The following is a 14,179-nucleotide window of genomic DNA, read 5'->3' as shown; positions in this document are numbered from 1 at the left end:
TAACCACCGGGATGAAATTTTAATGACAAACACAAGAAGCTCTGCGTGCAGGCCAGATTGAATTATCTGATGTCAGGCAGCACAAAGGGGAGCTGCTCGCTGCCACCTCACTCCCAGCTCAGGTTGCACTCAATCAATCCTTGATATTCTGCCATCTCCTGGCTTCAGCCTGGCCAGCAGCGTGGGGACAAGTGGGGAGTGCATGGAACAGGAGCATTTCTCTGGCTATTTCTGTGCCTTTGCTGCCTTCACAGATTAATAAAGAGCTGCTCCCGAACCAGCTCAAACTGTGCCTCTATAAATCACAGCTGCTGGTTTAAGTCACTCTGCCCACAACCTGTATAAATTCCCTTTCAGAAAGATTAAAAAGCTCTACAGCAACTAAAATTAAAATGATTCCACTTTGCAGCAGAGTTTGAAGCAGGACAGTGAAGATGACAAGATCACACCTAGCACAGCACAGGTTCAAACCAATCAGTGATTCCAGTCTTGCTCCAAGATTCCAAACACACCAACCCCAGCATTCCTGCTCTCTCCAATCAGAACTCCTCTCAGCCCAACTAGAACTTAATCTTGCTGCTTCCAGAAAAAGAGTCAAAGATGTTTCCATAAATACATCAGCAACAAAAGGATTGCTAAGGAGAATCTCCATCTTTATTGGATCTGGGAGAAACAGTGACAAAAGATGAGGAAAAGGCTGAGAGAATTAAGGCCTTGTCCTCAGGGCACCCAGGCTGGAAAACAGGGACAGGGAGCAGAATGAAGGCCCATGATCCAAGGGGAGATGGCTGGCATCCTGCTGCAGCACTTGGGACCCACTCCAGGGTGCTGAGGGAGGGGGGCAGAGCTCATCCCAACACTTGTCACCCTTTCCCAGCAGGGAGGCCATGGGCCCTCCTTTCCCAGGGAACCGAGCTCAGCAATCCTGATGCTCATCTAGGAGCTGGGCTGGAAGGAGGATCCAGGGAGATGCTGCCCTGTGAGCCTGACCTCAGTGCCAGGCAGAGTTCTGGAACAGAACAGCAGGGCAAAGTGCTGGGTCCTAGCCTGGGCCACCACCACCCCGGGGAATGCTGAAGGCCGGGGCAGGAGTGGCTGCACAAGGCGGACAAAGCCCTGGGGGTGCTGGTGACAGCAGCTGGTCACCAGCACAGGTGTGCAGGAGGGCCAAGGGCACCTGGGCTGTCCCAGGGCACAGCACTGGGCACTCCTGGGGCACCTCTGTCCAGTACTGGGCCCCTCAGGACAAAAAGGAGCTGGAGGGGTTGGAGCATGTCCAGGGAAGGGGCTGGAGCACCAGGAGTGCTGAGGGAATTATGATCAAAAACCCTGCGAAAAACTGAGCAGCCCTGAGCAGCAACCTGAGACAAAAGAAAGGCTCAAGCGACTGGATAGAAAATCCTTGGGAAATGCCCAACAATTCTGGATTAGCAGCACCAGGCCTTGTAAACTCACACACTCAGACACACAGGTCCCTCTGTAAGCACTGCTCATTCCCATGCAAAGCTGAGCACACAAGTGTTTGTGAAACGGGAGAGAGAATCATTAAATGTAACAGATAATTGATATTTATACTGAGAGAAGAATTGACTTTGTAAACCTCAGCTATTAAATTACTTCTTCAGTACTGAAAGAACACAACAGTTTGCTATTGATCACCAGATTCATTACACTTTTATGACAAATTTGAAAGCACAATGCCATTAAGTTCAATTTTATAAGCTGGGAGAGACAGGGGAGGGTTATGGTTGGATTTAAAAAAACAAAAACAGAGCAAACAACAAAACCCCAACAAATTCCTCAATATCCTAAATACTTACCAAATGCACATAAAGTATTTCTCTGCACAATTTGCTGATGCCCTCTGAAGCTGTAGTTATAACTTGAAGTCTCCCTTGTTTGATATTTACCACTTACCAATTTAAGAGACAAAGCAGATCGAAGGACAAGCAGTAAACAGCAAAGCACATAACATAATTTTTGTGTTCTAACACTCTAAAGTTTTCATTTACTAACCAGGTAAATTCAAACAGCTGAAATCTAATGTCCTCATGTTGTTTTATCAAACACATGCTCACAGCTTCATAAAGAGATACTTCATTTTTCAGAGAAATTACTGGAAAGTCATTTAAATGAACATAATTTTTTCCTAAAGGATACACACATGCAGATTGCCCTCAGTGGTCTCTTACCTGCTCACCTATTTTCAGGAACCTGAATTATTTAATTGTATCACACCCCTGTAAAATCACCAAGAGAATCAGGAGATACTGGAGGAACTGGAGAGCCAGCAGGACAAGAGTGTGTGCAACTGTCAGAACCCAACTTCTCTAATACACCAAGCCAAAATATGGACTACTGGAGTTTAATATGCAGGATTGATAAACTTTGCTTATTAATACTTCTGAAATGTAATTTAATCTGCATAATTCCTATCTGCTGCATGTTTGGATATAAACACAAGGAAGAAAATGAAGGAAAAGAAGAGCTGGAGGTTTTGGCAGCAGCATGGAGACAACTGGGTTTGCTGTCTGACAGTTTAGAGTCCTGCTCTCAGCTGTCCAAGAGCATTCAAAAGCATTTCCATGAATTAGAGTTTTCCAGGTATCTTTCTTATAACCAGTCTGTGAATTTTGAAGTATTTTAGAAGCAGTTTTCTCAGTCCCACACCATTAACATGAAGTGCTACCATTACACACTGAACTCTGGTATGTCAAGGACAATGTCCCAGTTCCCCAGGATATCATAATTTTTATTTACTCATGTCATTTCTGGAGGGTTACTAACTACTGAACCTGAAATTCAAACAGAACACAGGAAAGCCTCACACTGACTGGGATAATCACTGTAACCTCTTCTAAAAATTTGTGAGACTCTTAAAATTGTATTTAAGAGTATAAACCACATGAGTAAGTAACATTAAACCAAGGTCCAGAAGACTTCTATACTAGGAAAACAGAAGTTTGAGTTTATCTATTCTGAGTGGATTTTTTCCCTCACAGGTTGTCTTTTAAGTAAGAATGGACAAAAGTAACAGGCCTTCTAAAGTTATTTTTGTGCTTTGACAAGATACCCTTGTGATTAAGAGATTTTTATGAAAAAACATTAAAAAGGGATATTTTTTTCAGTAGATGTGTAAAATGTTTAATACATTCTGGGTGCTTCCACAGCAAAACAATAGAAGGAGTTCATCAGAAAGCACCTGAGTTTTTACAGGGACTACTTGTACATGAGATAACTTTTAAATAGTTCATTAAAAATTTGCACTGCTGAGGTAAATTGCAGATAAACATCCTCATCAGTCACTTAAGGACAGCCTGTCTCAGGAACTGGAGGTGACTCCATTCTTATGCTTCAAACACATGCTGGTTTTGAATTCATTAAAAGAAGCACCTGAGATTTCAGATGGTGAAGATGGAGTGAGCCCTACACAGACTGGTAAAGATGGAGTGGGCATTACACAGCCTGGTGGAGGTGGAGGGAGCATTCCACAGCCTGGTGAAGATGGAGCAAGCTTTACACACTCTGTTAAAGGTGGAGTGGGCAATACACACTCTGGTGAAGATAAAATGAGCATTACACACTTTATAGAAGGTGCACTGGGCATTACACAGCCTGGTAAAGGTAGAGTGGGAATCACACACACTGTGAAAGATGGAGTGGGCATTACACACTCTGGTAAAGATGGAGTGAACATTACACACTCCATAAAAGGTGGACTGGAAATTACACACTCTGGTAAGGATGGACTAGGCACTACACACTGCTCCAGGTGCAATGGACATTAAACATTCTGTGATACACGGAGTGAACATTACACACTCTACAAAGGATGGAGTGAACATTACACACTCTCTAAGATGGAGTGGGCACTGCAGACTGTTGCAGGTGTAGTGGGCATTACACACTCTACAGAAGGTGGAGTGGACGTTACACATTACAGAAGGTGGAGCAAGCTTTACACACTCTACAAAGGATGGAGGGGGCATTACACACTCTGCAGAAGGTGCAGTGGGCAGTGCAGACCCTGCTGCAGTTGCAGTGGGCATTACACACTCTAGAAGGTGGAGCAAGCTTTACACACTCTATAGAAGATGGAGCAGGCAATACACACTCTATAGAAGGTGAACTGGACATTATACACTCTACAGAGGATGGAGTGGGCATTACACACTCTGCAGAAGGTGCAGTGGGCAGTGCAGACTCTGCAGAAGGTGCAGTGGGCAGTGCACACTCTATGGAAGGTGCAGTGGGCAGTGCAGACCCCGCTGCAGCTGCAGAGGGCAGTGCCAGCCCCGTGCTCACCCTGCCATGACCACGCCGTCGCAGCAGTGGACGTCGCACAGGACCCGGCCGGGCTCGTAGTGCAGCTGGCTCACGGCACCCACACGGTTCTGCAGAGAGACACAGGGATTTGGGTTCCCATTCCTTCATCCACCAAAATCTCCTGCTGGCAAACTCCCAGCTCTGCTACTGCTGCTGAGAGAAGACACATCTACCTCAAAACCCCCCCAGCAGCTTTCAACTGGGAAAGACGAGCTGCAGAACACAACACCAACTCTTTTCTCCCGCTTGCTCGTACCTGGTTCCCATTTTTCCCCATTTCTCTAAGGAAACTCCCTCTCACCTTCCAGTTGGTTTTCAGCATGTGCTCTCTGGCTCTGCAGTTTTTGAGGGCGAGTTTCCAGCAGGAGTGGTCGGAGATGCTCATGTCCAACAGGTATCCCTCCTCCTGGCACAGCCGGTACCACAACACTTGGTCTTCTGCAAGGATTTTCCACGTCCTGCTGACCTAGAAATCAATGTTTATACATGTATCTCTCGTAAATGGATAAGGAAAAATGAGATTTAATATGAAATATTAAAATAGTATCTGAAATATAAAGATATAAATTAATACAGGCCTGTACTAAGATGAAAGTCTTACTTTAACAAATATATTTGTTCAGTCTTCATACACCTGAGCATATAAAAACCCCAGACTTTTAACAAAAGGCTTATTTTCTGTGGTTTCTTCAGGAAATAACTGAGTTTATACTCCACTAAAACTCCACATAACATAGACACCAGTTGAGTGGTCACACTGTCAACCTGAAATCTCAGTGGCTGGAAAATTTTGACAGGAAAAGCAGCAAGAAAACAATTAAGAGAGAATTGTGAGCTTAGAGCAAAAATATGAATATATTTTCATATTTGTAGCTAAGAAACACTCTCAGATCACAGCACCATATCTCTGAAGTCCCACTGACAATGCCTGATTAGGGGTATGACATTAGTGATTTATAACCTATTGTATTACAGTATGCATAAATAGGAATGAATTATTAAGTTTTTCAAGCAGCCTCAAGTTGCTGCCCATTCCAGAGAGAACAGCTTCATCACAATCAATTGTGGGCTCAGAATTAAAGATTCAAGAGGTAAGAGCCAACTTAAGTAGCTTTTTTTTTCCCTCTGTAATTCTTAATTTAAAAAAAACAGACATAACCAATGAAAGCCACGACTGGTGAAAGCAGCAATCAATTGTGCTCTGGCTCTAAAAAGATTAAAAGAACCTTCTGAGACTGACATCATTTTTAGTAAGTTACAATTAAACATCTAATACTCATTTCAGTCCCCAGATTATGCCAAGAATCCAAGCCTCCCACGGACACAAACTCTCCCAGGACCACCTCTTTATATTTATTTGCCATTTTTTCCATAGTCACACATACACAGAAAATGTTTAATATGAAGAAAGAAGGAGTGATCAGAGTAACCTGCAAGTGTTTTTATGGTTTGAGACCTACAGAGAAAAGCAGTGCTCAAAAAGGAATATCCAAAAGCAGCAAAATGAACATTCTGGATCACCCAGAGACCTCAGTGCAAACTGGCAGAGGGAGACAATCCCCTTCCATCCTCTGACAAAGGAAACAACCTGCACAGGGCAAGAATAATGCCCTGAAATGACAGAACCAGCACTGAGGCTTCTCCAGCACCCTGGGATCAAAGTGCTGAGTGCTCCTGTCCCTATAGGGGACATTTGGGATTTGGGATTTGGGATTGCCTCTTTTTGGTGCTTTTGAAGCACCCTATAGGGACACACTCACCAACTTCAAAAGCACCAAAAAGAGGCAATCCCAAATTCAAACCATTAGGAATTTGCTCTCAATTTGATTTGAAAGTAGGATAAATATCTGTGTTATTGCTCCAAGAACACACAAAAAAAAACCAAAACCCCAAAGCAGCTTTCTGCTGACACACCAAAAGAGCAGCTGTGGTGCAGCAGTGGAGCTCCCCAGGCAGAACCTCGGCCCCCTCCCCAAACAGCAGCACATTTTCCTGACAGGGACAGGCTGAGCACACGCACAGGGAAGCACAGCCAAACCAGGCCAGCTTCTGCCTTGCTATCCAAAAGAAAAATCAAAAATAAACACACACCTTTCAGCCTGCCAAAACAGACAATATTGCACAGACCTTTCAAGTTTCAAGGTCTTAAAAGCATTTTATAAAGACAATAAAACAAAAGAAAAGGGGGGGAGCTACATAAAATTTCAACTGCCTTTTCAGCTTTCAGGGGGAATAAAGATCCTATCCTACCCTGATTTTTTTTCAATCAAATTACAGCGAACCCTGCTGCTTTACAAGCCTGAATTTCCAAAGGGTCCCTAACCCAGGCTTTTCTTGCAGCCCCAAACTCGCATGCCAATCCCTTGTAAAACCCCACTGAGCGAGGCTCAGCTGCACGAAATCACTAATAAAGAGTCTCAAGCATTTCACTTTACAGCACCACTGTGAGCTGCAGCATTAAAACCAGCCATTGGCTCCAAGTCAGCTTTATTAGATCTGCTTGACTTGGAGTTTCAGGTGAGGCCCCAAAAGCCAGGGCATTATGGCTTTATTTACATGCACCCAAAAGCTGGGTGCTGGAGAGGAGCTGAGATGTGCAAAGCTCTTGTTAAAACTGTTTCCAAATCTAAACGGCACAGAAACTCCAGCAAGGATCAATGACAACATCTTACAGACTTGTTTATAGATTTGGAGTCCTGAATTTAATTTTGTCTTCAGTATTCCTATTATCTTTTTACAACTGTTCTCAGCAAAGAAAGTTTGGGTTCCCCTGAGCTCCACAGAGGGACAGTTTTATATTTTATAGTTCAGCAAGTAATAATGTTCTGAAGGACTTCAAAAGCTTTTGCTGACACAGGCTTTGCTATTTGGTTTTGCCTCTGGGGGATATTTTTCCCCCTAAAAAACCCCACCTCTTCCATCAAATCCAAAATTTCTTCTAATCCCATCTAAATCAACTGGCTCAAATCCTAATGAAGGTTTATTCATCCCTCTGCATCTGATAATGGTTTTTATTTCACTAGGTTTATTTTCTTCCCCAGACACACAAAGGCAGAGTCAAGGCTCATTTGCTGGGACCAGGGGCCTCAATTAGAACTGCCTGGACTTTGAGCTCGGTACAAAAAATAGTGCCAAGTGTTTAATCCAAAGCCATTCTGATGGAAGCTGCTCATCTTTTCTGCTCACAGCCCTGAGCACAAAATGGTTTGGCCTGGAAGGGACCTTAAAGACCACCCAGTGCCACCCCCTGCCATGGGCAGGGACACCTCCCACTGTCCCAGGCTGCTCCAAACCCCATCCAACCTGGCCTTGGGCACTGCCAGGGATGCAGGGGCAGCCACAGCTGCTCTGGGAGTTCCATCCCAGCCCTTCCCCACCCTCCCAGGGAACAATCCCTTCCCAATTTCCCATCCATCCCTGCCCTCTGGCAGTGGGAAGCCATTCCCTGTGCCCTGTCCCTCCATGCCTTGTCCCCAGTCCCTCTCCAGCTCTCCTGGAGCCCCTTCAGGCCCTGCCAGGGGCTCTGAGCTCTCCCTGGAGCCTTCTCTCCAGGTGAGCACTCCCAGCTCTCCAGCCTGCCTCCAGCCCTTGGAGCATCTCCATGGCCTCCTCTGGACTCTCTCCAGCAGCTCCAGGTCCCTCCTGGTGTTGGGGACCCCACGCCCAGGGGCAGCACTGCAGGTGGGGTCTCACCTGAGCAGGGCAGAGGGGCAGAATCCCCCCCTCCTTTCCTGCTGCCCCTGTTGGGGGCTCAGCCCAGGGCAGGGATATCCTCATCCATCCATTTCTCTGAACTCTCTGGGAATCACAAGGAGGATGGATGATGGCTTTTACCCATAAACAACCTTGATCCAAAACCATGCTCAAAAAACAACATTCAATTTTCCTTTTATAAATGTATAAATACTAAAGCCTCAACAGTTTGACAATCCCAGAAGCCCTGGTGGTAAGCAGCTGAAATTCTTGATTTATGCATGACAATTCATTCCTAAATTCCTAGAAACAGTCTCCCTTGCCCTAGATACATACACAATTCCTGTGTTGGTAAACACTTCTAAACCTTCCCTAAGATGAAAATCTAACAGGTCAAGGGAATTTCCCACTGATCTGTTCAGAAACAAAACTGCCAAAATTCAGTGCTGCTGAATTCAAACATCCCCTCCTCAGCAAGCTGAACCATAAAGGCCAGGTCCCCAAGCCATGGGTAAAATAAATGTACTTAGAGTGTCAGCCCCAAATCACACAAGGGCATTCCAGTTTGTCACATTTGTGGTGTCCCAAGGGATTGTTTTTCCTTTCCCTCTACACCCTGACCAGGAGGAAGGAGTGACTGCTCCTCAACCTGCTCACAGTCAGGAGAGTCACTCATGGTACAGATATTTCTGCCAATGGTCAGAACACAACCAAGAAGTGCTCACAGGGCAAAATTCTGCCTGACCCTGGCCTGTTCTGTGCTACCTGAAGCCCTGGATACTTTTCCCCTTGAATTCCAAATGTGGGATATCAACAGGGACTGGTCTGGTGGATGCTACTGAATGTCACCCCCCTGCTGCAGACCCAGCAGAGCTCAGGCACTGAGGACACTTATTTACAGACTTCTGTATTTCCACTGCCACGCAGACAGGTTGTGGTTTACACTACTAATTCCAAAAATCAAAGAAAAGCTGTGGGGGAGCGAGGGAGAGGGAACCATCAAGGTGAAATTGAAGTTCTCCTGACAGTCTGTGGTGTGATTAAATCTCAGAGAGGCTCTGCAGTCAGGCTCCTTTCCTGTTAGCTGGTTACCAATTTGGCATCCAGAACTAAGCAAACAGGTTTTCTCCAAAGGCACTCACATGGATCATGATGCCAATTCCACCAACTGGCCCAATTTCACTGAAATCCCAAGGCACCTTAATAAAAAAAACCTTTTTAGGATAACACCATAAAGCAGCAGGGTTTTCCATGGAACAGAAGAGGGCTCCCCCCCTTCAAAAACAAAACCACCAAGAGAAAAATGAAAATGCTATTTATTTTTATGGCTCTGCTTTTTATTTGAACAGTTAAAAAGAAGCCAGCTCTGCCCTGGATTCTCATCTGATTGGGAAAGCCCTGTGAAACACTGGGCACTTGCTCAGCTACCTGTCAGCTGCCACAAAGGAACAGTGACCTGGGAAGAGGAGAATGAGAAATGTGGAAAATTGTCTGTGTTAAAACACATCTTATGAGAACAGGCTGAAGCTAAAAAGCAAAGTGAAAGGGAAAGAAATCCAGTGCAGCCCTAAGCACAGGGAAAAGGAGCAGCCCTACAGCAGCCAATCTTTTTACTATGCCATGAGGTAAAGTGATCATGCCTAAGGAGGGGAGAAAAGAGAGTGAAAAAATAACCTTAAACTAATCCACTTCAAAAATGCAGCCCTGCTCCATGTCATGGGCTGTGGCCTTTACTGATGGCATATCTCTGCCCCAAGGGACAGAAACTTCAGCATATCTGAAAGCTTCCCTGTCCTGGACAACACCAAAAAATAATCCTAAAGAATTTTCCCCTCTGTAAGAGCAGCCCTACACAAGGAATTAATTTTCTTTAAACAGTCCCTACTCCTAAAAGGCATTAGCAACTCAAAGATTTAAGCAATAACCACTTGTAGCTATTTAACACTACAACACACTCATGCTGAACATTACAAGCCCAATTTCCTTTCAAAGCCTGGGCCATTTGCAGAATATTTAATTCAGTTTACCATCCTCAACAGACCCTGTCTGTCACTTCTCAGTTTTCACACATTAACATTTTTCTTTTCCACTCGAACTATGCCCTAGACTGCTTGTAACACAAAGAATGGTTTTGGTTGGATTTTGTGAGGTTGCAAGATGTGCTCTGGATGTAAGAGTTAATGACCACCAGGCTGGAACCCTAAACAGTGGCCACAGGAGAAGCTGGAATGATATCTACAATATTCTGCTTGATTTCACAGGGTAATCAGCACTTGCCAATTAAGTTTGTTTTGAAGACTCATTCAGAGAGGAGGTTCATCATTCAGTGGGTGAAAAAAGGAAATAAAGAGGCCCAACAGTGTGGGCTGAACGACCCTGAGTAGAATGAGGTGAGAGTGAGTGTTTCAGTAAAGTTCTGGAAGAGGCAGGCAGTTTACAACCACACGTAAATTATGGACCATGCCTGAGTAGAGACTGCTGAGAGCATGATCTGAAGGTATCAGAAAAGAAAAATATAAACCCCTTGCAGGGCTGTGGGGTGGGAATCAGGGTCATTTAAGAATTTTGCCTCACATGGAAATACTACAGACAAAAATTTACTACTCCAATGTCTGTGGTTCAATCCTATGCAGGAAAGTGGGAGGAGCAGCTCTTGCAGCCCTTAGCACTGCCAAGTGCTGAGTCCTAAACACTGCAAGACACTCACCTGACTCAAAAATGCTTCAGAACACTCACTCAAATCAAAACATCTTTGCACTATTTATTTTCAATTTTAAGGCTTCGCTGCTGCCCAAGCCACAGATGTTTTATTTAACTCTGCTCAAGTGCAGCTGTAAATCCAGCTCATGTACCATCACATTTCCAATATCCAGCTTTGGAACTGTCTCCTGTGAGTGAAAGCACAACCAGCTGAGTTCCTTGGGCTCCCACCCCACTTGCCTGCATCGAGGTGCCTGGTTTTTCACCATTTCTGCGAGTCTACCTCACTATCAGAGCAGCAAACTGCCAGCAGCACTCACCTGAGCACACCTTCCCAGCTCAGCCTTGCCCAGGTACTGGAATATCTTCAGTGCCAGCTCGTAAGGCAGCTGCACGTCGAAAAAAGGAACCTCATTGATTTCATTCTGGGAAGGAAAAAGGAGAATATGATTTGTGAGGCTAGTTTAACACACAGTTTGACAGCAGGAGGAGTTACCATGGTATGGAGAAGGAATGGTGTGTCCTCAGGGCCACCACAGCTCCATGAAAACATCAGTTTTTCTGCCTCTCCCCCATTTCATGGTCCTTTAAAGGGCAGAGAAAGGCAGGACACAAGTTCTAGTAAAATAGTTTGGCTAAAGTGCCAAAAACACCAAATAAATGATCACTTGGAAGGTATATGCCCATTATTAATTCCACCTGCAAGATTTCAATCTCATATGATGGAAAAATGAACAAATATTTTAAATAAAACTGAATAGAGATGATGTTGGTTTCTTTCATTGCTACCATAAAAATGTCTTTTTAATATGAGATGTTCCTCCTTTAAGTAATTGTGCATCTCAAACAAAAAAACTGAAGCCAAATCCATCAATTTAAGCTAACAGCTAAATGCAGCACATAGATTTTTTGTAGATGTATTTTGTTTCATTTAATTACACAACTATTACATTTTCTTCCTGCAGTTACCACAACAAGATTTATGTTCTCTCTTATCCAGTCCGGATATTCAACATTTTTATACTATAATAGAGAAAGAGCTAATCAGCTGATTCTGACTATTTCTACTTCACCAGTTTTGCTCTGCACTGTTTTCCCTGGTTTCAGTCCCCCCCAGGTGCTCCTGCTCATTGTCCATCGATCCTCATGCACAAAATCAGCTGCTCAGTTAAAACCCATCTCCACTGTTTGCCTTCAGAGGCTCAGGACCATCTCCTGGCACTTCCTAACCCTGGTACCTTTGTTTCTTTGTAGGTCTCTCCTACAGTTTCTCGTTCAAATCTGGGCCATTTGCAGTACCAAAGTAGAATAGAAGGGATATTCTGGGTTTATTTAAAGCAGTTCCTCAGGTAAATCCCAATATAATGTGGTGGTGTGGTTTTTAAAGCAAAAGATATTCTACACTCAGGACAAGACATTCTAAAGACAGGCAAGTGTTTAGACAATACAAACACGGGCAATGCTCCCATCAGGTCTTTTAGCACCAAAACATCACTTCACACGCACTGGAACCTCCCACTTGTTCTACAGTTACTTAAAGCAGGAGCTGCAGCCAGCGCTGCTGCTGCCCTCCCTCCTCAGGCCCAGTTTCCCCGCACAAGCAGCTCCTTCTCCCTGCCCCGCGCTGGGGCCGCCGGCTCCGCTCCCCGCCGCGCACCCGCAGGATCTGTTTTGCTTTCGTGCGCTGTAAATCCCAGCCGTCTCCAGCGGGGACACGCAAGGCAAACACAAAGGGAAGCTCTCCGCGGCCACAAGCAGGCAGGCTGGCCAGATGTGATCCCGCTCGGCAGCCACGGGCTGCCCAAACAAACCAGAGGAGCCACTGGGCAAGCACTGTTAGCTCCAGGCTTAGGAGCTCAGGCACGGCACCACCACGGATGTGCTCCTTCCAAACTGGGCTTGACTCGTGTCCAAGCAGCAGATCCTGGGCTGGCTGGAGGCACACAGGGGGCTCGCTGCAAGGAATGAGGGCTGCAGGCACAGCAGTGCTGACACAAGGCTCAACACCAACGGCGCTCTCGAGGAAAGGAGGGGGAAAGAGAAAAAAAACACACCTACACAGGCTTTTTATACACTGAGCTGCAAGAGGATTTGTACCCTGCTTCAAATAAACACAGAAGTGCCTTTTTTTTTCTGCTTTGGTGCTGCAAAGGGTCCAAGTTTAAATGAAGAGTAGCTGTAGAAGAGACCTACAAAGTGATCAAAGGAGTGGGGGTTAGGAAAGTGCCAAGAGAGAGGGGATGATCCCATTTGGGATCTGCCCGAGGTTCTGGAGGCACAGCACAAACTCATACTGATCCCATTCCAATGCAGTCCTAACATTAGGGGCAGAGCCAGGTCTTCCCACACCCCAAAATTCCCTGCAGCTTGTCCTCAGCACAAGGAAGCAGGGATGTTAAGTCAGCACCAGTCTGTCTAAAAGTCTACTGGAATGAGTCCAAAACTCAAATACAACCAGCCCCTCTGAGACAGATTCGGGCTCCTGTGTGCTAATGGAGCACTAATTCTGTAAAATGGATTAATTTGTGCCTTGCAGACAGAAATTTAATCTGTTCCTTTTAATTTTTTTAAGCAAAGAGTAATTAGCCATAGTGAGGTTAGTGAGAAACAAGAAAATGGGTTTCCCCCCTAGTTTTCCTATACTGTAAATAACATCTCTATGGCATTTAGAGGATTTACCAAAATAACTTTTATCTGGTTCACAACTGTATTTAAGACTATTTCCAAATTAACTCCTTTATTTAAAGAATTAAAGTTTGTTTTCTTACTACGCTGCTGTGTCACAAGGCAGGATACCCTTAATTACTGCACCCGCATCAAACTACCTGAGTAAACAAGAAAAATCTTAAGAGGAAAAACGATATTATTTCAGAGAGTCACGGCATATCTGGAGCTGGAAGGGACCCTCGAGGATCACCGAGCCCAACTCCTAGCCCCGCACAGGACATCCCACCCCGTGCCATTACCCAGCACAAGCAGATTCTGAAGGGTTCAAACTTTGTAAAAGGATGTCTATTCAGAAGCTGCGGTTACAAACACAGGAACACAACCTCAACGTCCCCTTGGCTCGCCGCCTCCCAGCGGCCCCTCGGCCGAGCCGCTCTCCGTGCTCCGGTCCCGGCCCCGCCGCGACCCCGCCTGCGGCCCGGCCTGTCCCCGGCACAGTCCCAGGCCCGCCCCCGGCCCCGCGCAGCCCTACCAGGTCTCGGATCAGCTGTCCCAGCAGATCGTCCCCATCTCCGGCTCCGTCCCCCGCGGGTTCCCCGGCGGGCCGGGCGGGCGCCGGGCTGCGGCGAGCCGGGGCGCTGCCGGCCAGCAGCCCGCGGGCCAGCGCCAGGTACCCGGGCTCGGCCGGGGGCTCCCGCGGGCTCTCTCCCGGCCTCTCCGGCGGCCCCTGAGGGGACTCCTCCCGGCGCCGCCGCTTCGCGTCCCCGGCCCGCTCCTCCCGCCGCCGTTGGAA

At 46.0% G+C, this 14,179-nt stretch overlaps 1 protein-coding gene across 1 annotated transcript in view; it reads right to left on the bottom strand.

Annotated features, from left to right (window-relative positions):
- The window catches only part of FBXW8 (F-box and WD repeat domain containing 8), a 55,474-nt gene that overhangs the window by 40,992 nt on the left and 303 nt on the right, over positions 1-14,179 (bottom strand). The window contains exons 1-4 of the mRNA XM_041420260.1: positions 13,919-14,179; positions 11,040-11,144; positions 4,628-4,792; positions 4,306-4,394 (exon numbers count right to left, since the gene is read on the bottom strand). The exon at positions 13,919-14,179 is cut by the window's right edge and continues 303 nt beyond it. Of these exons, the coding sequence (XP_041276194.1) occupies positions 4,306-4,394; positions 4,628-4,792; positions 11,040-11,144; positions 13,919-14,179 (620 nt within the window). The remainder of the gene's footprint in view (positions 1-4,305; positions 4,395-4,627; positions 4,793-11,039; positions 11,145-13,918) is intronic.

The sequence above is a fragment of the Onychostruthus taczanowskii genome, unplaced genomic scaffold, assembly GCF_017590055.1.
Source record: "Onychostruthus taczanowskii isolate IOZ18803 unplaced genomic scaffold, ASM1759005v1 scaffold64, whole genome shotgun sequence".
NCBI classification, from domain to species: Eukaryota; Metazoa; Chordata; class Aves; order Passeriformes; family Passeridae; genus Onychostruthus; species Onychostruthus taczanowskii.
This window is presented reverse-complemented; position numbering and strand designations above follow the sequence as displayed.